The following is a 23,516-nucleotide window of genomic DNA, read 5'->3' on the forward strand; positions in this document are numbered from 1 at the left end:
GTGCCCCGCGCCAAGTGTACGCGCGCGAGGCACTGCCGTGTCTCTATTTACGCAAGACGCCGTTTGCGAGATTCCGGAGATTATCGGATCTCAATAACGGCTGAATCGATTAATTTCTAGATAAACTTAATGGATAGCTTGCATTCGATTTATATAACAAAAGTGTTTTTATTTTTCCGCTACGTGACTTACGAGCGAAGATATCGCAATTTAAAGTTTCGCATGAAGAGTAAAAAATATAAAATATTTTTAAGAAACGTCGTAGTCATTTTAATTATCGTCGTCGTCGCCCGGGACAGATGGTGGGGATTTGTACTTTTGCTTTTCGCGCGATAGATGGTTACGAACGTGACAGGGACACGAGAATTGACAAAAAGTGCATGTTCGTGTCCGCGAAAGAACAGAACGAGAAATTACGTGTCTTGATTGGCGGTCGAATCCGCCTGTCGAGGTAATGGTTAATCCGCGGCGAATTTCACGGCGGTGATGTAACAGTTCGTGGTTAGTGACGTATTGACGTGCGTACAGTAAAAGGCATAATTATTACATTTTAGATGAAAGGAATGACTTATACGAATGCTTATAGAAAATCATTAAAGCTATTAAAACAACTTCATTTAAAGGATGTGAAGGATACGAAAGCGAAATCTTGTTCTTTTGATGCACAAAGAAGAATTTGTCTAGTACTGGCACTTATTGGTAACTCTAAGATGTATTATTTGATTTATAAATTTAACTATAATAAATTATATTATAAATCCAAGAATTAAATTTTATAAAATTAATAAAATTAAAGGTAATAGATAAATTAAAACAAAATTGCGTAGTTTAAAATAACTTATTAAATTATATATATATATGATTCTGAACACAAAAGGCAGATATGGGATTTACTTATGGTAACTGATTTTCTTTAAGTAGATAGTTTTAATATAAAATATGTAATAAAATATAATAAAGAAATGGTGTGAAATACGCAATATCGTTTTACAGGATATAAGAAAATATCCCCCTTCCTCTCTCCCTTTCTACGCGACAGTGTGGCTTGGGCTCACCGAGTAGAAGTCGAGGGTCTCGCTACTACAGCGAACATCTCCTTACTCAATCAGTAGACTTTTATTGCGCCTAAGTAGCATGTTTTTTGTATTACTACTTGTATTTTTGCTATTCTTGTTTCATATTATTTGTGTCATTCTTTCATTATTATTACTATTATTGTACTTTTACTTCCGCTACTATTCTTTTGTCGCTCTTTTTATAGCACAATAGATACACATTATGCTTTATCCTAGTATTTTTGCTACTACAATATCTCAATTTTGTTACTTATTTGCACTGTGTTACATAACTTTCTTGTATTCTTTTTTCCCTTTGTACTCATATTTTTCTTTACAACATTGTTTTCATCTTTGTTTTACTTATTATATATTATTCTGCTACGTATCGCTCTCTCTATCGATTTTTTTGTATCTTTCCTTTTTGTACCATTATATTTTATGTTTGTTACTATGTACATATTACTTTTCGGAGCCGTATAGGCTTATACCCTCCGGCTAAAATATATTTTGTAATCAATCAATCAATCTCTTATTAATATAAAATGAATTATAAATATGTAAAATAAAATCAATTTATTAAAGTAGACAGTTTAAAGACATAAATTAGTTTAATTTTTTGGTTTTGTTGTTTAAACTCTTCCAAAATTAATTTAAAAAGATAAAAATTATTTATTATATTACTTGCGTTAAAACTTATAAATTTAGAATGCAAATACTTTTTTATTATTAAATAATTTTTACTTTTACTTAAAATCTCAATATCTATATATTGTAAAAAGAAATAAGATACCTGTCACTACAAAATAAGTAAAATCCCCACAAAAATTACCTTTTTAAAAAAAGGTGAAAAAAACGCCAAGTATACGCGCGCAAAAAACCCCCTCAAAAATGTATTCTTGTAAAAGAATAAAAAATATATTTTCTCTACAAAAGTAATGATATGAAGAAAATGCGCCAACTATGAAAATGGATGTTCATACGAATTAGAACATCTACTTTTACAAATACTTATTTGTACAAATATTACAAATAAATATTTTAATACAAATAAATATTTTACTACAAAAACTTGGCGCCGCTAAATCAAATAATTTGCTTTAACACAAAATCGCTTTTTTACAATTTAACTTATAGACTGAAATAATAACAATTAAGAATTACAATTTTTTGCAATCGAAATTGTAATGGCGTTATATACATATAACCCAGCTAACCAAACCTGCAAAAGCAGAATCCCACAGCAAATCCACAGTCTATTGTGTCCGCACCAAGCTCGCGTTCCGCAGACAGAGACCGCATTCGACAGATCTGCTTTTTTGCCGCCAATATGCTGTCAAATTTTATCCAGCAGATTCTGTCTACAAAACACGCCCAATGCGGACACAGTAGGCCATGGATTCGCTGTGTGGGATTCTGCTTTTGCAGATTTAGTTATCTAGGTAATATTATACACGCACAAAGAGAGAGGCAGAGAGAAAGAGAGAGCATGTACGCACGCACGCATAAGAGATTGAGATATTAAAAATTGCTTTTTTATAAACAAAGTTATATACTAAACACACACACACATTCAGATGCACGCACAAAAGAAATAGAAAGAGAGCTAGTAAATTATTCGGTTTAGCGGAGCTAAGTTTTTGTAGTAAAATATTTATTTATATTAAAATATTTATTTGTAATATTTTTACAAATAAGTATTTGTAAAAGTACATGTTTTAATTCGTATGAACATCCATTTTCATAGTTGGCGTATTTTATTCATATCATTACTTTTGTAGAGAAAGTATTTTTTTTATTCTTTTACAAGAATACATTTTTGAGAACGTTTTGTATAAAAATACATTTTTGAGGGGGTTTTTTGCGCGCGTATACTTGGCGCTTTTTTTATCTTTTTTTAAAAAGGTAATTTTTGGGGGGATTTAGGAATACGACAGGCGAAAGGCGCGATTCGCGGGAGAAATGATGTCGAAAGGACCTTATGTACACGGAAAAAAGTTTGGCGCTACAGAAGCACTAACTAGTGCAACAGCTGTACGGAATGAGAGGGCGCTGTTGCACTCTCCTTTGGCACGGCAGCTTTCTTAGTTTGGGAGCTCTGGTGCCCCAATTTCGCACCGCAGCAGTCCCAACCTTAAAGTGCAATGGCTCTCTCTGCACTGGGGACTGTAGCAGTACATGTGTTGTAGCAGACAGGACCTCTCTAATGATTGCAATGTATAATAGCAACACGAATAATTCGATTTGTGGTAGTGTAACTTTTTACTTAAGTTTTAAATCAGCCATAGTAATAAAAGACTTTTAATAGTAAAATCCTTCTCAAAGTCAGTATTTTATAATATTGTATTTGTACTAACCTACAATTTATACTGCAATAGTAAACTGGCAATATATTGAATAATTGTTTTATAATAAACTACAATATTTTTATAAGTATCTATATTTTTATAAGTATCTAGTTACACAAAGGTATTTATATTATTTTTGTTTACGAAGTATGGAAAATTAAGTATATAAATACTAAAACAAAAAATTTTACTTGTTTTAATAAATAACTTATTGAATTATAATGTTAAAGTCAATTCTCAATTAATGAAAACTAATTTTTTTAATCTGTAATTCTACATGTGATCTCAAATACTTATTTACACTCGCGGAGTAGCAGTTGTCTGTCTTTGGGGCAGCAGCGCTCCCGCAAGTCAGGGACAACAGTTCTCCCGGCGCTTAGTGCTACCAACTACCTAAAAGTGGCAGTACTGTAGTCCTAAACACGAAGTGGCGCTGCACTCCCACCTATAATGCAGCTGTAGTGCCAAACTTTTTTCCGTGTAATAAAAGAGCAGCCGTCGAGGGACAGGAGAATGACAGGAGCGGCTGAGCGGCGGAATTCCGGACCATCGAAAAGCAGTGCGAGTATACGATCAAAGTTATGATAGGGGAGTGAAGGATCGTGAGGCGGTCGCTACCGCATATCGTCTTCTTTCAGGAATCGGGGAAACGAGAGCGAGCTGAAAGGAGCTGGATGCTCCCGAGGACGAGGGGGAAAATAGCATGCGCCTTGCACTCCGAGTGAAGCCGAGTGGAGGACCCCCAGAAAGAGCGGTCAAAGATGGTTGAGGCCGACACCGGGACTTGATCAACCCCGAGCCAACCACGCCGGAGATACAAATCTGGCAGCAGACCAGCGGCCTTCAAATTGCGCGGTGTCGCGACCAGAAATGCCCTTGGCCCGCAGGAGCGGAAGGAAAGTAGCGACACCCTATCGACAGCAAGATCCCTGTGCGCAAGTCAATGCGCGGATTGATGCGCAAGAACAATGCGCAGATCCTAATCGATGCCCGCGATGTCCCCGCTCGCTCACGCCGTCTCACTGTTCGGCGAGACGACATCCAGAGCGGTTCCACGATCACCGACGGCGTCGCAAAGACTGTAAGGCCACTACTTCGATCACGCGGTAAGGACGGAGGCGGCGGGCCCTGCATTTCGCGAGAGATTATCAAATAATTACTCTACCGTGCGTTCGGTGGGAGAGTAAAGAGTAATCGCGGGTAAAAATTGCCGAGGTTAGAGTCACCGTACAGCAGGGTCGTGTCGATCTCCGTCTCCTAGATTTAATACTTTCGCCTACCGTTTCCTCCCTCGGGGAAAATGTCGAACCGACAGTCAGATTGTAAAAGATAGAGTGTGGCGACGGGATAGTGCGTTAAGGTGGAATTGTCGAAATTCACTCACCATTTAAATATACCGAGAGTGCCCGAGTTAAATGTATCGTACCGAGGCGAGATCCCGTAGACGAGAAACCTTGAGATACGCGTAATGAGTCGAAAATCTATCTTGCCGTTAGAACCAGACGTGTTGTATTGTTAATACCGAGTCATAGTTAGACTTAAAGTAATGACTAGGGGGCGGGGATGGCGTCGGGTGGTGTGGTCGGATTTCTGTGTGCTCCGGAGTGAAGGGTCAAGTCTACGCGGAGATAAAGTGTGAGAGGACTGATTGGTGAAGGATTAGAAAGAGGATGTGGAAAAGACAATGTGGAAATGGAAGAAAGTGAATGGAGCAAAGTGATGAAAAGATATGAGAAAAAGAAAAGTGAAATTTGCAGAATGAGGAAGGAATAAAAAGAGGAGTGCATGGAAAAAGACAGAGAGAGGGCGCCGGAGCAAAAGGACATAGGAGCTGAATTCAGTAAGCGGAAAATGGAGTGGCAGCGGTTACGAGGAGATGAGATTAGTAGTATTGGGCCGGAAGGGAGCAGAGATTGGTGGAAAGATGTGGTGACGCAGGAGGACGGTAGATGGCGCTAGTGCTACTTTCAAACGCACCTAGAACGATGGACCGATGTATCGGAAAATCGAGACATCAAGGGCAGAACGGACCAATAGGAGAGGTGGTAGAATACATGTCGAAGTAGTAAGAAGCGACACAAGAGAACAGTAGAAGGCGGTGATAGCAGAGACAGGTAATAGAGAGAATCGATGGACCAATTATCGGAAGATTGAAAGATCGAGTGTGTCTCAGATGCGCACAGTAATAAACGGACACAGCAGGCTGAGTGAAACGGACACAGACCAAATGCGCACAGACCAAATGCGCACGGACCAAATGCGCACGGACCAAGTGCGCACGGACCAAATGCGCACAGTCGCAAACCCAGTAGTGCAGAAAATGCTTTTGACACACGCACACACACGGGGGATGCAAGGGGGGCTTCGCTCCCCCTCCCGCACCCGCCCCGTCAGTAGAGGTGCCCGAAAAGTCGCAACCCATGTGGTAAGTCTGTTGGTTACTGTGTCCGTTTGGTCTGTGCGCATTTGGTCCGTGCGCATTTGGTCCGTGCGCATTTGGTCTGTGCGCATTTGGTCTGTGTCTGTTTCACTCAGCCTGCTGTGTCCGTTTATTACTGTGCGCATCTGGAACGCTCCCGAGAGATCAAAGGCAGAGCGGACCAATGAGAGGTGATGGAGCATATGTCGAGGTGGTAAGAAGTAAGATATAACGATCAACCGGGACAAAGTACAAAGCAGTAAATAAGAGGTTAGATATTGAACAAAAAGAGAAGAGCAAGAAAAAAGAAATAGAAGACATGGAGGAGATATTGGAAGAGATGAAGTTGATGAGGAGGACCTGGAGGAGCTAGTGGAGGTTTTGAAAGGAAAATGCGAGATAATGAGAGGAGATGGGGACGGTGGAGGGAGAGTAGAAAAAGTTAGGAGAGGAGATGTGGAAGACGAGGAAAAAGAAGGAAAAATCGACAAGGACAAGCAGGAGGAGACAAAAGGTGGAGAAGGAAGAGGAGAGAGAAAGAAGAGAGAGCAAAAAGGAGAGGAGGAGAGAAGGATTGCGGCAGAAAGAACGGACGGCAAGGAAGAAAATAAAAAGGAGAAACGGGAGGATTATGGAGAACAAGGTAAGACCGGGAAGAAGAAGAAAGGAGCACATAGGAAGAACAAGCAAAGGAAGAGGGAGACGGCGGGAGAGAAGATAGCAGCAAAAAGTATGGAGAGGAAAAGGAAAGCGGAGAAAGGAAGAAACAGCGGAGAGAAGACGGAGAGCAGAGAAGAGAGTGGTGAAAAACAAGAAGAGAAAAGGAGAGAAGTAGAGGAGGAGAATGAAAAGATGGAGGAAAAGATGAAGAAGAGAGAGACAAAGAAGGCAGATAAAAGAGAAAAAGGCGAGGTGACTGAAGAGGATATTAGGAGTCATAGAAAGAAGACAGGAGAAAGGCAAGAGAAGATAAAAGGGGAGGGAGGGGAGGAGTAATGGAGATTGGAGAAAGAAGCGGAGGAAAAAAAACGGAGAAGCAGGAAAAAGGAAGAGACGAAGATTGAAGAGTGGCAAAGGAAAAAGCCAGGAAAAGGCTAGAAGAAAGAAAGGCAAGGATGCGAGAGAGGAGAGAAGAAGAGGGGAGAAGGAGAAGAGAGAAGAGGATAATATGGAAAGGAGTGGATGGTGAGAACGCAGAAGAGAGAAGAGACTTAGTGGAAATGATCATAAAAGGTACGTTGGGTAGGATAGTTGGAATAAGAGAAATCGAGAAGAGAAGAGGGGAAGACGGAAGACAGGTTGTGATCATGGAATTAAAGGATGGAGAGGACAAGGAGATACTGAGGAAAAGTATAGAGATACGGGGAGAGTGAGGGAGGAGTGGACGAGGATTTGTCGATGGAGGAGAGGAGAGCAAGATAGAGGATGGTGGAACAGGCAAAAAGGAAAGAGCAAAGAGGAAACAGGTGTTACTGACTAATAGGAAATTATGGGTAGAGGGGGTAAAATGGACATGCGATGAAGGAGAAAAAAATCTAGAAAAAAGGGAAGAAAGAATAAGGGAAGAATGGAGGAGGACAGGAAGGAAGAAAAGGGGAAAATGGAGTGAGGAAAGTTGCAAGTGGTAGCGGCGCGGGGAGGGGAGGGAGGAGCAGAATGTAATGGTCGCAAATGGCCAGGCCGGTTATTAGTAAAAGAAGAGATCCCATACAGCACAAAGCTTCGATTAAACTCCCAGGGAGTTCATTTTGCTGAGCTCCCGGGGAGCTTACAAAATTCGACAAAACAAGCTCCCAGGGAGTTTATTTTGCTGAGCTCCCGAGAAGCTTACAAAATTCGACAAAACAAGCTCCCAGGGAGTTCGTTTTGCTGAGTTTCCGAGAACCTTACAAAATTCGACAAAACAAGCTCCCAGGGAGTTCATTTTACTGAGCTCCCGAGAAGCTTACAAAATTCGACAAAACAAGCTCCCAGGGAGTTCGTTTTGCTGAGTTTTCAAGAAGTTTACAAAATTCGACAAAACAAACTCCCAGAGATTGAACATATCGGGTAAATTAATGTACTGTATGTATAGTCATATAGCCACGAGTAGTTCGCAAGATCGCCACTAGGCGAAGGCACGGCGCTCCTCCTTCTCGTGAGAAAATTTACTCCAAAAGAAAACCATCACTCACGGCTTACCTAGCAGTTAGTACTTCACTAGCAGCAAAGTGTAATATATATTGTTTTTGTTACACGAAGAGAGTTCGTGGGCCTTCACAACTCAAAGAGAGCTTCCGAAAATTTAGAAAATATAAAAATAAAATTTTTTCGGCAGCTCCTATGTCCGCTTTTGAGAACTCCCTGAGAGCTTTATTTAAGCTCGCAAGGAGTTCAGAAATAATGTTTTAAGAACTCCCTGCAAGCTTCAAAATAATTCCCGTGAAGCTTCTATATAAGTTCCCTGATAGCTTCATCTAAGCTCTCAGGGAGCTTCCAAAAGCGGACATAAGAGCTCCCGGGAAGCTTATATAGAAATTTCCCGATAATTATTTTGAAGCTCGCAGGGAGCTCTTAAAACATAATTTTTGAACTCCTTGCGAGCTTAGATGAAGCTCTCAGGAAGCTTGTATAAAAGCTTCCCAGGAATTACTTTGAAGCTCGCAGGAAGCTCTTAAAACATGATTTATAAACTCTCTGCGAGCTCAAATGAAGCTCTCAAGGAGCTCTCAAAAGCGGACATAGCAGCTCCCAGAGAACTCCGTGCAAATTTTTTGAAAGCTTAAATGAAGCTTATGAAAAATTTTGTGAGCTCCTCAGGAGCTCCCCGTGCTGTGTGGGATAACTGTTTAAGAGATTGTTAAATGTCAAATGTATATGTATTTTTCTGTATATATATATATATATATATATATATATATATATATATATATACAGAATATATACATATATACATATATATGTTTATGGAGTGTGGAAAAAAGGCGGTTTTTGTAAAGGGTTTGGTGGCCCCTGTAAAACACCCCGGCAACCCTAAAGGGAGTCCGGAATAAAGACTGTTACATTATTAAAGTAATGACTGTTTAATACCGAGACATCTCCTCTCCTGTTCCACGAAACGAAAGAACCTCGCCCCTCTACCACTTCATGTAGAAGCGAGCTATCGGGTAATTAGCCGTCATGTACCGAGTGCGTTTTGAGTTTTGTGCGGTCCGGATTTCCGCACCTGGCGCCCAACTAAGAATTTGAGAAGATTGAGAGCACGACAAAGTTGCAGACGCGATCGGAATTCACATCGCAATATATATATATTATATATTATTATGACATCTCTAAAAGTATTTACAAAACATTGATGAATATCATTTGTATAAATAACAAATATTTACGTTACAAATTTACGTTACAGAGGGGAGATTAGGACCCCGTGATTCGTCACTTCCACAATATTTAAAGACTCCAAACCCTATCTCCTGTGTAACATAGGCAAAGAATTGCCCTCTTTCGTTTTACTCTTTAATTTTTACACGCGCGCGCGTGTACGCACGCACGCACGCATGCACACACATGCTCGCACATGCAAACACACACACAAAGGGATAAAATCCCTATCTTCCACGTCATTAATCCTGGGTAACACCGAGAATGGAAATTCAAAAATAAATGCCATACATGTATACACTAATTCATACTTACACTATTACGTACAGTCATATAATACACGTAATGACTCACACATGTATTGATATTCATATTTGCGAAGCATACCTAGAAGCATCCATACGTAGAAGCATCCGACAAAAAATGCTGGAAGTTGTATAGTTGTATATGTAATTTGAGCCATAGACGCGATTAAGAAGACGTTCACCATATGCATATTCTGTTTGAAATTTTCTCCTAAACTTTAAAACTGAATAGCTCCACCAAAAATGGCCGAATCTTAAAAAACCAAACTGGATTTTAAAGAGCACATTTCCAACTTTTATTCTTAAACTGAGGCAACCAAGAGAATGACTTTTCAATAATGCGCAGTCACCTTTATGTATATTAATATGGCCTCTTAAAGTTTAAGAACTCTTTTTTTGTTCAAAGTGTATGCCAATAACTTAACAAGAAAAAATCTTACAAACAAAAATAAAAAAAGAATTTACAGTCAAAGAAACAACTTTTCATTTAAATTTGGTTGGATAAATAAAAAAAATCACCTTTCCAGTGCAATGTGTTAAAGTTGAGATTTTTATTTCCTTATTTGCCTCATTTCGCTTCAAAGTCGCATAACTTCAAAACTAATAAATGCATCGTTATGAGTCTAAGAGTATTTTAAAGTAGACATTTTAAACTTTAATGTGCGTTTTTATTCGTTTTAATAGCACAGTTTTTTGCAAAGTTGCAGCGTTTCAAAGTTTAACCATTTTTTTGTGAAAAATATATTGCCCTTATTTCTTTTAAGAAGTGTATAACGAAAAAGATTTAGTACTTATTTATGCAATAAAAATTGTAAAAAACCAGAATTTTAATTCAGCGTATCAAACATTAACTACATTTTTCAAAAATATTACATATATATTTTATTGGACTGTCCCGATTGCGCACATAAGCGATTGGACACAGTAGTATTTCCCAATTGGACACAGACCCGATTGGAAACGGACTCGATTGAACACAGATCCGATTGGACACGAAATCGATTGGATACAGTCTTGATTGCACACCGTCCCGATCGGACACAGTCCCAATTGGACACGGACTCGATTGGACACAGACTCGATTGGACACGGATCCGATTGGACACGGACCCGATTGCACACGGACCCGATTGCACACGGACCCGATTGCACACGGACCCGATTGCGCACCGACCCAATTGCACACGACCGGATTGCGCACCGACCCGATTGCACACGGACCCGATTGCACACGGATCCGATTGCGCACCGACCCGTTTGTTGTATGTAGTATTTACTTATTATTCGTTTATTATCAAACATTTTAGCTCAAAAAAATTTTGTAACATTCTTCACACTTTTAAAACTAATGTCCAAAAGTTATTTTGAACCAATTTAAATTTTAAAGTAGTGAAAAAATTCATGAAACTAAGCAAATGCAAAAAATTACTTTTTTCATTTAAAAATTCATAACTTTTTTAAATTTTAATATTTTTTAATAATTTTCTTTCAAAAATCTTTTCTAAAAATGTGATACTCTGATGTAAAAATAAGCCCAATAGTGGCCGTTGCAAAAAAGGTATTTATTTTGCAGTATAAATGTGTCAATGTTAGAAAATAAAATTACACGTACATTTAGCACTAATCTTCGTTTATTTTGATAAATTACAGTTCTAAATGGCTTTATAATGTTATTTTTTATTAAGAAAATAAAAAATAGACAAAATGACGACTATATATATAAAAAATTGTAAGCCACCTATATGTACAAAACATTCACATATGTGAGTGCGAATGTAAAAAGAGTATTACCCCGATAGGAAAAGATTTATAAAATTGTATAACAAAATATTGTAAAAGATTTTATAATCCGTCATTATGAGGGCATAGTTGAGAAAATAGATGTAGAAACATCAACCTTTTATAAAACATTAATAAATGTTTGCGCAATTAAATTTTAAAATGATATAATAATATCATGCAGCAATAAATGTTAGCATAACAAAAGCGATATGGCGAATTATCTTAACAGCACATTTGCAAAATTAATTTTAGACATAATTTGTGCAATAATTGAGAAAAATATTTCAGTCGTAACATGTTTAAAACATTTAGAAATATAATTGTGCACAAAAGACTCAAATTATTCCCTAATTATTCCTAAATTATGATGCACAAATATTAAAACATGAAATGTGTAATATTGCATGTTTCAATATTTGTGCATTATAATGTAAGAATGATTTAAGAGTTTCTGACCGCTATTACTATCAATGAGGTACTTAACTCTCAAACGGACACAACTAATGATCTGTCAGACAAAGTACCTCTTTTAATCTTTATTAAATGTCTAGTGAATAAGCGATATTTGTTACTCATTGTAATACCTTTTGATATTAATTTTGAATTAAATATTGAAGATTAAATGCTGTAACTATTGCACATTATTATTGCTGCATTATATTGTGAAAATATTGAACATTATAATGTGATAATTTTAAATGCTGAAATAATTGCAAAATATTTATGTTTCAATATTTGTCTAATCTTTAACAAATATTATTTAAGAATTATATTCTGAGAAAACTGTTGCGTTATGGAGCATCATCTTAGCACAATCTTTAATGCCATTATTGTGCAATGTTTGCAAAATCTTCCTATCGGGTAGTGACTAAAAACAACTTTACGAGAAAAACGTTTTTAAAGTTTTTGAACACAAGCATGCACCTTCACATAGAACCTGTAAAAATCAATTTTGTCAAAACGAATAACATACTCCACTTTGACAATTTATAAAGACCTAACAAAACCAGATAAAACTCCGCGGATGGTTTTATCGATTCCTTCAGACATTTTTACATAAAAATCCGTCAAAAACCGAAAACTGATTTTTTGATCACTGAGAGTGAGGTCCCATGGAGCGGATTACGCGGAAACAGAACGAGCGGATCACCAATTACGGAATCGTTTTGACGGAAATATTAAAAGGGTTCTATCAGAACGATCCCATGATTGGTGATCCGCTCGTTCCGCTTCTGCGTAATCCGCTCCATGGGGCCTCAGGGTGACGTCCCATGGCGATATTGCGATACGCGCTTATTGGGCGTATAGAGCTCTGCAACCAATCACAGATATTCCGCTGCTTTTATTACGCCGAAATATGTCTCTTATGTCCCATGAAGCGGATTACGCGGAAGCGGAACAAGCGGATCACCAATCATGGGACTGTTTCAACGGAATTTTTGAAAAGGTTCTATTAGAACGATCCCGTGATTAGTGATCTGCTGATTCTACTTCCGCGTAATCCGCTCCATGGGACATAAGAGTTACATTTCGGCATATCGAACACACACACACAAGCATGCGTGGCCATTTCTAACCTTTTCGTGCCCATAAGAAGTACACAAGAAGTGACAAGAAGGAGTAGCACGCGTAGTACTCATGAATCCGAAGAGGTTATAGTAAAAAGAAGTAAATATGTATATACACCGCCCAGTGCACACACCATGTAACATTATACGACTGTGCATATGTATGTGTGCGATCCGCTCGATTATGAATTTCCGCGGATCGTCAACATATCAAAAACGGCGGATCGTCTGTCATTGGTCGAAATTTAATACGCCCGACACGCGCGTATCGCAATACGCGCCATGAGACGTCACACTCTACTTCTTATAGGCACGAAAAGGTTAGAAATGGTCACGCATGCTTGTGTGTGTGTGTGTGTGTGTGTGTGTGTGTGTGTGTGTGTGTGTGTGTGTGTGTTCGATATGCCGAAATGTGGCTCTTATGTCCCACGGAACGGATTACGCGGAAGCGGAATCAGCGGATCACTAATCACAGGATCGTTCTAATAGTACCTTTTCAAAAATTCCGTCGAAACAGTCCCGTGATTGATGATCCGCTCGTTCCGCTTTCGCGTAATCCGCTCCATGAGACATTAAGGCTGCTTTCACATGGGGCGTAATTTGCGTAATGCGTAACTTGCGTCGACCAATCAGGGCACGTTAAAGACGCTTTAAAGTGACCTACGACAATGTGATTGGTCGACGCAAGTTACGCATTACGCAAGTTACGCCCCATGAAAGCAGCCTAAAGGGCCATCTACAATGGAGTGTTTTAGCCGTAACAGCACTAAAACTACGGCAATGCTGTCTAGAATAAAAACGACGTAGCAATAACATACAAGCCGGCCATCAAAGAAAGGCGACCAAAAACTAATCCCGAATGCCCCAACGCTCATCGTAAGCACGCAATGAATTGGCTCAATGTCTGCTGTAGGCTGTAAACAGTAAAACAATACGAAGTGGAGACATTTTCTACGACTACTGCTACGGCCTACGACTCTCCATTGTAGATGGCCCTTAACCCATTACTTCCCAAGCGGACATTTTATAGTCAATTGGTTTTCGGCTCAGAAAAGTGATGAGATCACATGAAAACTTAAAACAAAATATGCTCTTCTACGTAAAAAGAGTTGCTCTTTCAGATTCCGGGGTCAAAATTTTAAAATTTTTTATTGGAAATTAAATATGGCGGCTCAAAGTTGATATAAATTTTTTCATCGACTATTGACTTTTTATAGTAGAAAACTTTGAAAAATTTTGTCCATACTGTTGTAAACGATTGAAGTGACGACGTTTGCCTCTTTAAAGTATAAACTATGATTATTAATTGATTTTTTTAAGTAGTTCAAGTAGTTCAAGATGGTGGATGCAGTATAGCGTCCAAATACATGGAAATCATATTTTATTACGATATATGTGTGTGAATAGCCATTTCTCACATTTTCGAGGTCGCTGAGTACGAATCTTTAGTCAATTACTCATTTTTCAAAATGGCGGATACAATATGTCATAAAAATTATACTTTATTAAAAACTATGCCTCCGAGTACTTATTTTATGTATTTGTGAGATTGCTGAGAACAAATTTTGGGTCTGTTTTTTATTTTCCAAAATAGCGGATACAATATGGCGTCAGAATACACAAAAATCATATTTTACTGTGAACTATGTGCGTGGGTACTAATTGTATATGTTTTTGAGGTCGCTGAATACGAATCTTGAGTTTGATTTATATCTTTCAAAAGGCGGATGTAATATGATACACATAGTTCGCAACAAAATCTAATTTTCGTGTATTCTGACGCTATATTGTATCCGCCATTTTAAAAAATAACTAATTGACCAAAGATTCGTACTCAGCGACCTCGAAAATGTGAGAAATGACTATTCACACACATATATCGCAATAAAATATGATTTCCATGTATTTGGACGCCATACTGCATCCACCATCTTGAACTACTTAAACTACTTAAAAAAATCAATTAATAATCATAGTTTATATTTTAAAGAGGCAAACTCCGTCACTTCAATCGTTTACAACAGTCATGGACAAAATTTTTCGAAGTTTTCTACTATAAAAAGTCAATAGTCGATGAAAAAATTTATATCAACTTTGAGCCGCCATATTTAATTTCCAATAGAAAATTTTGAAATTTTGACCCCGGAATCTGAAAGAGCAACTCTTTTTACGTAGAAGGGCATATTTTGTTTTAAGTTTTCATGTGATCTTATCACTTTTCTGAGCCGAAAACCAATCGACTATAAAATGTCCGCTTGGGAAGTAATGGGTTAAGGGCCATATTTCGGCGTAATAAAAGCAGCGGAATATCTGTGATTGGTTGCAGAGTTCGATACGTCCGATATGCGCGTATCGCAAAACGCGCCATGGGACGTCACCCTAATGGTATATCCACACAAACTTGCATAAGGGCATAAGCATATACGTAAGAAAATAGACCAATCGAATTCCTTATGCATATGCTTATGCGTTTATGCAAGTTTGTGTGGATATACCATACCACTTTTTTCAAATTTTTTTCATAGACCTCACATATGAGTCGTAAAAAAAATTATTATATATACACAAACATGTATACTATTTGTAGTAATATTGTAGAAAAAAAATTAATAAAAAATAAAGAAATTTCACTATATTTATGTACCCTATATATGGGGTTGTAGCAAGCCTTCGAACCGTCCGCTTCGATCAAATATCCTGAACCAACTGACACCGCGTAAGTAACGGTCACTGCGTGATCGATATTTAAAAGGATGTTTCAAAGTACTGGTAAATGTCGATACGAAGTATCATCTTCAATTTACTTAGCTAAAATTAATAAAGGAAGTGTCACGGGAATTTGACGCCAATTTGATTCTCCATAAAAGATGTTGTAAAACGCAAAAATAAAAAAAACACGTATTTTTTTATGTGCGGAATTTCATGTTTAGAAGGTAAAACACTCCTTCGGAAAAATCTATTTTTTTCCTTTCAGAGCGAATACCGTCGGAAGTATAAAAGATAGAAAAAATTTCTTTAAATAAAAGTTGTACGGTTTCAAGAGTACTTTGAAGTTATAAAGAAAATAATTTTTAAATTTTTTGGTTAACAAAATATCCCACTTTCAAAGGGGTATTTTTCTCAACATAAAATTTTGCACATAAAAAAAAATACGCGTCTCTTTGATTTTTGTATTTAACAATATATTTGATGGAGAATCAAATTGACGTCGGACGCCCGTGACACTTTCCTTGTAAATCTAAAAGTGCCCGTAGGGTTTATTCTACCCCAGGTGTAAGGGTTAAAATATAGAATAAATATTTTGTACAACATTTATGGTAAGCAAAAAAAATATTTATAAAAATATTTACAAAATATTATAAATATTATTTTGTTAACAATATTGTACAAAATATTTATTCTATAATATTTTGAATAAAGATTTAAATATTTCTTTCTTTCATGTACTTAAAATATGTATAAAATATTTATATGTTTAAAAAAAAAAAATATTAACCCCTGGATTGTGTATGACATGCATACACGTCATGGATAAAAAAATTAGAAAATTAGTAACAGTAAAGAAAAAGATTTAATTTTTATTGTAACAGTTATTATTGGGCTTTTAAGGTCTCTAATTCATATATGTATCTGTTCAATTCTTTATGTGCCTTGAAGAGTTAAAAAATCGATAACTATAATATGCTTTTTACATAAAATTTTGAATCGCATTGTTGAGTTTGTTAAATATAAAATTTTTGATCTTTGACCTCGAATTTGTGTTCAGCAACACAGAAAACTTCTTTCTACCCAAATTTAAAATATTTTGGTAAATTTTTGTTTTTCAAAATTTTGAGTTGCCATATTGCGTAAACCATTTTGAATTTGTAAATTTTAACTTTAAATTTGTACTCAGCGACCTTAAACACGGATATATTCGCATTTTGATATAAATCCAACCACCAAAACTTTCTCCATATTTTGAACCCGCTTTTGGAATTTGCGTCCACACAAGCAAGAGGTTAATAAATATTTATGAACATTTATCATAAATGTATGCTATCCGGGATCAGAAGAACTTCGTATTTTACTTTAAAATCGTATGCTTAAAATGTAGTATTAATATTTTATGGAAAAAAAATTTTTGACATTTTTAAAGATTCTAAAGGTATTTCCCCCCTTAAAATGATCTTGAAATAAGATTCGACTATGAATACTGGCCATAGATTTTCAGTACTGGCAGTGAATTACCGAATATCAAATTAACCACGTTGCAATTTCAAATTTGAAACAAATTGTGGTCAAATTGCGACTAAAATCGGGTTGGGTTAAGTTAGGTAAAATTCGAGTGCAGCCTAGAGTAATCAACTCTTGATTATTTCATTTTGGTATATCAACTTTAAAAAATTAAGATGTTTAAAACTTAAACAACCCATACAGCACAAAGCATTCCAACAACATTGCAGCAACGTTGCTAATTTTCAATAGCAATGTTACAGTAAATGTTGCAAAAATATTGTAATGCTATATTTTCTAATTATTATTAATTTATTATTATTATTATAAGAGTTTTATCATATATGCATATACTTACATAATATTTAATATAAAATTAAATAATACAAAATTTTATAAAAGAAATATTCCAAATATTTCAAATAAACTATAATTATATATTATTTGTACACGTATGTTACACATGCACACATATACACCGAATCATTAACTATACTGTATGTTAACTTTTTTTTATTCTATAAACGTTCTTTTATAGCTATCAAAAAATAATTTGCTTTTTTGTCCAATAAAGTAATTATATTTATATTGTTCATTAAATTTGTATTTATCTTATTTTATGCCCAATAAAATATGTATAATATATTTTAAATTTGTGCTACATAATATTAAGCAATAATAAAAAAACCTTTTTTATTCATTATTGTAAATACATTGCACTGCAACATTGCTACGATACAAAATTATAACGCAATATTGCCAGACAGCCAAGTTTGTCGAAAACAAATCTTGTAAAATTTTGCTACAAATTTTATTGACAAGAAAACACCAAACTTGATGCAAATTTATTATTATATTCAATAAATTAATGACAAATATACAAAATAATTTGCTGACATAATCTGACGACAAATTCATAGCAAAGTCCATGCAAAATTTACAAAAAACTCGACAACCAATTATCTGCAAACTTTGTTGATAAAATTCAACAACAAATTGTCAATAAAAACCGAAAAGGTTGACATCACCCAAATTTTGTTTGATTTTTTGGCGACAATTTGCTGTCTGCAAGTTTTATTCGTTTTTTACTGATAATATGCTGTCAAGTTATATCAACAAGTTTTGTCGCCAAAATATAACCCAACTAGCCAGGCCTGTTAAAATCATATATCGTGAAAGCTTTACAGCAAGGATTGTTTCAATTTTGACAACAATTTTATGACAAGTAATTGTCTGTTGCTTTGTCTTCTAAAAGTTTCGAGCAAATTTACGGCAAAAGTTTTCGTCACACGATGCTGCAAATAACAGACAAAGACTTGTAGATAAATATTACGTAGAGAAATTACAAGATTTGCTCTGACACGATAAAATGCAAAATTTAAGCAAATAACAGAGCAGACCTTGCTACACGACATAATAAATTTATGGCAGAAACAGAAAATCTTGTTAAGCACAGAATAACGGCAAATTAGTAGCAAGAACAAAATAAAACTTGCCAAGCACATTTTTGCAACAAAATTGCGACAAGGTGTGTACGTAAACAGCTTAGTTTTTGCTGGCAAGGCTTGTCGCAAGTAGTATGACGCATATTTTATGCAAACAGGGTTGGATTATCGGATTTTAAACTTTATTTCTGGGTGACTTTACTATCTATCTCGAGATGGCGCATTTCTCGTGAAAAAGATTTACCTACTGGATTAACAAAAGAGACTCGTCGAGAACAGAGAATCAAGTACGATTGCACCATTCACATATGATATTGGACTAATCAGGCCAATATTTCATTTTTGTTGTTCTTAATTTCGAAAAGATTTGTCCTGTTCTTGGCACAAATTTGCTATCATATTGTGCATGGCAAGGGTTGTCTTGTTTTTGCCACAAATTTGCTATCATGCTATGTACAGCAAGGTTTGCTCTATTCTTGCCACAAATTTGCTATCATATTGTGTACAGCAAGGTTTGCCTTGTTCTTGCTGCAAATTTGTTGTTATGCTTTACTAGCAAATTTTACCCTGTTTTTGCATAAAATATGCGTCATACTATTTACAACAAGCCTTGCCAGCAAAAGCTAAGCTTAATGCGGACACCTTGTCATAATTTTGCTGTAAAGGTTTGCTCGAGTTTGCGGCAAACTTCGTGCAAAGTTTGCGTCATTTTGCTAGGTGGATAAGCTTAATGCAAATACAGTTGATGCCAATTTGTTAGATATTTTTGATCGTATTTGACATCAATTTGTGTGCAAATTGCTAACATTTTGCTGTCTGGACTGCTAACGGTGGACGTACATTTGAACGTTGTTATAACATTGCATCTACATTATGCAACTAATATACAGTATAGCAATGTTGCAATAAAATATTTCTGCAATCTTTACACAATCTTTCAGTGCTGTATAGAAATTTTAATAAAAAAAGTTAAAATTTTGGAAATAAATAGAAATTAAAAATAATTATCTTTTTAATTAAAGTAAGTAATTAAAATTGTGTACTTTTCAAAGCTTGAAATTATATTCCATTTGTGACTTCGCACCATCAAGCATATCTTTATTTTTTTAGACGTATTGATGAATTCTCCACAAGTAAATGAATAATTTACCCTAATTTGTAGTTCTGCCTTTACATTTTCTTTTAGTAGTGTATTTCTATTCTTGCTCCAGGTAGTATTATAAAGCAAAAATATACACTCCAGTCATATTTAACGCAGTTATAGAGCGTATGTTTTAGACGTGACAATTTGATTTATGCCTAACATATAATATATTACAATACATCGGAACAAATCCCACCTAAAGTTTTTTTTGGATGATTCTAATCAAGAAAAAAAATCAGGAATCGCACAAAATTCGAAACAATTGGTCACCCTAGAGGCAGAACTTTTCATCGGCCGTATATACCTTGCAACACGAACCAATTAAGGTCAGCCTTTTTCGTCTAATTATGATTTAATTGTAGTATTTTATATTTTAAATTTAAATTCCACAATTTCTAGTCAAAAGATAACTAAACGCATGCGCATGTGGCCATGCAGCATACTCGTGCAGCTGCACTTCGTCGATGACAGATTTCCTAACCTGAGTAATCATCAAACTTTAACTATTAATATCTCGCTTCACGGACTTTTTCTACTAGATTCGTTTGTTTCGTATAAAAACACGTCGAATGAGCATAATTTCATCGATTTTGGTTTAAATTTAACTATCTATATATCTATAAATCTAACAAGATGTTTATTTTATATATGTTTATAAAATTGTCTATATGTAATTTCATATATGTTCTAACTTAACATTAATGCAAAAATAATTACGTATATTCGGACAATATGTCCACTTACCTGCATATTATTAATAAGTTCAATAAATTTCTCAGCAAAAATCTCTTGCAACAATCCACCACTCCACGAGCTACCACTGGTAGAAGGATGAGAGCGGCCACGGCGGCGATAGTGATTCCGAAAATCGTGCTGATTCACAGCGCCATCCCATCCACTTTTGTGGATGTAGGAACTACGTAGCTAGCCACATCCACTTTTCCAGAGGATAAAACGCTATTTTTTGTTAAAATTCGTGCTACATCCACAATTGATTTAGTTGAATCCGTGCTACACCCACAATCATGAATATGTTCTGTATTTCAAGTTTATATTTACACGGATATTTACTTATTGTTTAAATAATATATATTATTTTAAACATATGTTCACACGAATTTTCTAAAAATAGACAGTACAAACATTTAAATTATTGCAAATTGGATAATACACACGAAAAACAATACAGAGAAATATAATTAGTTATAATTTAAAAAAATTAAAGATAAAAAATTAAATTAATTACACACACACACACACACACACACACACACACACACACACACACACACACACATAGGATTATGAGTTTACGCATAAAATATAAATACCCAGGTAGCAAAGGGTGCTTTCCAGCTATGAAACATTGTGTCGTCACTGTGTGACACTGTGTTACACAAGTCGAGTTGTAGCTGGAACGCTGTTTTTACTGCCAAAAAGCAGACCAGTAACAAAAAGTTTGTGATGTAAGTTAAAAAACTTTTTTTATAAATTGAGCATTTTCTAATAAGTCTTATTAAATAAGAGATACAGTGCTTTACTAAATTATTTTATTTGTTTAACATTTAGTTAATAATGGAAGCTGAAAAAATATATGTACTGCAGTGTTTGCAAATAAATTTCACTACTGTAATTGGAAAATTATATAATTATTAATTGTTAATTTATGTAAATTCTTAATTGTAATAGAATGTAATATTTAATATTAATAGTTAACACGATTAACATGTGTGAAAGATAGTAATAATTAATAGTAATTTATCAATATATATTAATTATTGTATTATGTACATTTGTAATTGTAATAAATAATAAAATAAAATACGCATTAAATATCTTCCATTATTTAGAAATCAATCTTTAATAAAATCGTGTTATTTATCTTTTTAATTTTTATTTTTTATTAACAAAAAAATTTTATAAAAACACTTCGGAATTATAATTATTCGAAATTATATTTTTCAGAAATATTTAATGCGAATAATCTAACCATTTAACTGAAATTAGAAATTTCTATCATTACATATTTTTCTATCTACAGAAAAATAAGTGATACCAAATGTAAAAACGTAAAAATGTTGATATTCGTGGAGTGACGACACAGTCGAATTTAGCTTCTTAACTGCATACGATTGTGTCGACTTAATTGTGTTGTAGTTAGAAAACACCATTTCATACACTGTGTTACACAGTGTCGTCTGTACATTGCTGGAAAGCACCCAAGGTATTGTATAATTGACGTCATTTTTTGGTCATTTTATAACGAAGCAGACGTAAGATGACGTCTAAATGTCGTAAAACGTAAAATGACGTACATTTGTCTCATCTTAACGACGTCATATATTGACATAAAAAATACGTCATTATTTTCATATTATTAACGTCAATAATGACGTCAAACGTATTTTTGACATCAATATATATATGACATCGTTAAGATAAGACAAATGTACGTCAGTTTTACGACATTTAGACGTCGATCATCTTATGATGTCTGCTTCATCATAAAAATGACCAAAAAATGCCGTCAATTATACACCTTGCTACTGGGTGATGGGTCCATAGCCACATCTGGCATTGCCTAACTTCTACGATCATCTATCCAACTCTGAACCACTGCGCCGTCGACGTTGCTCGACTTTGAAGATCGTACGTAACCTAGCACTTCGTGATGATACATAAACACTTGATGCTCATGAATACATATTTGTTATAAATCAGTTCAATAGATGTCAGAAACATAAAACGTGTAGTAAAATAATATTTTTATATATGCGAAATAACATGTAGAATAACTTATAAAAATATGTTTTTGCTCTGTTCTTTTGGTAAAGCTAAATAATATCCCAGACAGAACACAAATATTTATAAAATATTTATAAAATATTTATCCAAATATTTTATAAATATTTTTGTGGTCTTAGATTTAACAGATCATAAAGATTTATAATATTTATAAATATTTCATAAATATTATAAAAATATATATGAAATATTTATAAATATTTAAAAAATATTACTTATTTTTATTTACCATAAATATTGTATAAAATATTTAGTCTATATTTTAATATGTTGAATAAAGATTTTTTTCATGTATATAAAATATGTATAAAATGTTTATATAATATTTTTAAAAAATAAATATTAATAAATATTTATGAATACTTATCATGAATATTATGTGCTGTCTGGGATAATTTTGAAATATTGATATTATTAATTATATAAAATATTATATTAATTATTAATAATATTGTTTATTAGTCAATCTTTAAATAATGATTAATAGTTTTTTGAGGTTTTTGTTTATATATGTTTTGTTTTGATTATGTTAATATAAATTAAGAAATAAAAACGTAAAATCAAAAATTTTTTTTTTTAACCAAGAAACAGGATCAAATTATTATGTCATAATAACGTCACGGATTGACAGCGAAAAATAGGACCAAAATATTACGTCATAAAGACCTCATTGAATAACGTCATTATACCGTCATTTTCCAGGTAGCAAGATATCGTCCACTGGACGTCAATAATTCGTAATTTGAGGTGAACGTCATGTTACTAAATTAAGACGTAATAGTAATGTCATTTTTTGATCTATTAATTACGTCAGTCATTTATCCATCCGTCAGTAATTAGTCACTAATAAAACCTTATTAATACACGTCATGAAATGATCAATTAACTGACGTTACTAATTAGTCAGAAATATGACGTCGGAAATACGTTGTAGGATGTATATAATGACTGACGTATTTCATAGTCAAAAAATGACGTTATTATTTGGTATGACGTCTTAATTTGGTAACATGACGTTCACGACCTCAAATAATGAATTATCCAGGTCCAATGGACGTTATCTTGCTACC

The 23,516-nt window shown here is 34.8% G+C and overlaps 1 protein-coding gene and 1 long non-coding RNA gene across 3 annotated transcripts in view; one reads left to right on the forward strand and one right to left on the reverse strand.

Moving 5' to 3' along the window:
* The window catches only part of LOC105835033 (CDK5 regulatory subunit-associated protein 3), a 67,459-nt gene extending 46,933 nt beyond the window's left edge, over positions 1 to 20,526 (reverse strand). Inside the window, exon 1 of one of the 2 annotated variants that reach the window (XM_036292615.1) lies at positions 20,386 to 20,526. In XM_036292615.1, the coding sequence (XP_036148508.1) occupies positions 20,386 to 20,391 (6 nt within the window). In that variant the 5' untranslated portion in view covers positions 20,392 to 20,526. The remainder of the gene's footprint in view (positions 1 to 20,385) is intronic. The other variant, XM_036292616.1, reaches the window with a different exon arrangement.
* A 458-nt stretch (positions 20,527 to 20,984) lies between these two features.
* On the forward strand, positions 20,985 to 21,474 carry LOC118647553. The gene is made up of 2 exons (XR_004964750.1): positions 20,985 to 21,107; positions 21,211 to 21,474. It is a non-coding gene; the product is annotated as an uncharacterized LOC118647553 (long non-coding RNA).
* The last annotated feature ends 2,042 nt before the right edge of the window (positions 21,475 to 23,516 follow it).

The sequence above is a fragment of the Monomorium pharaonis genome, chromosome 10 (genome assembly GCF_013373865.1).
Source record: "Monomorium pharaonis isolate MP-MQ-018 chromosome 10, ASM1337386v2, whole genome shotgun sequence".
Classification (NCBI taxonomy): domain Eukaryota; kingdom Metazoa; phylum Arthropoda; class Insecta; order Hymenoptera; family Formicidae; genus Monomorium; species Monomorium pharaonis.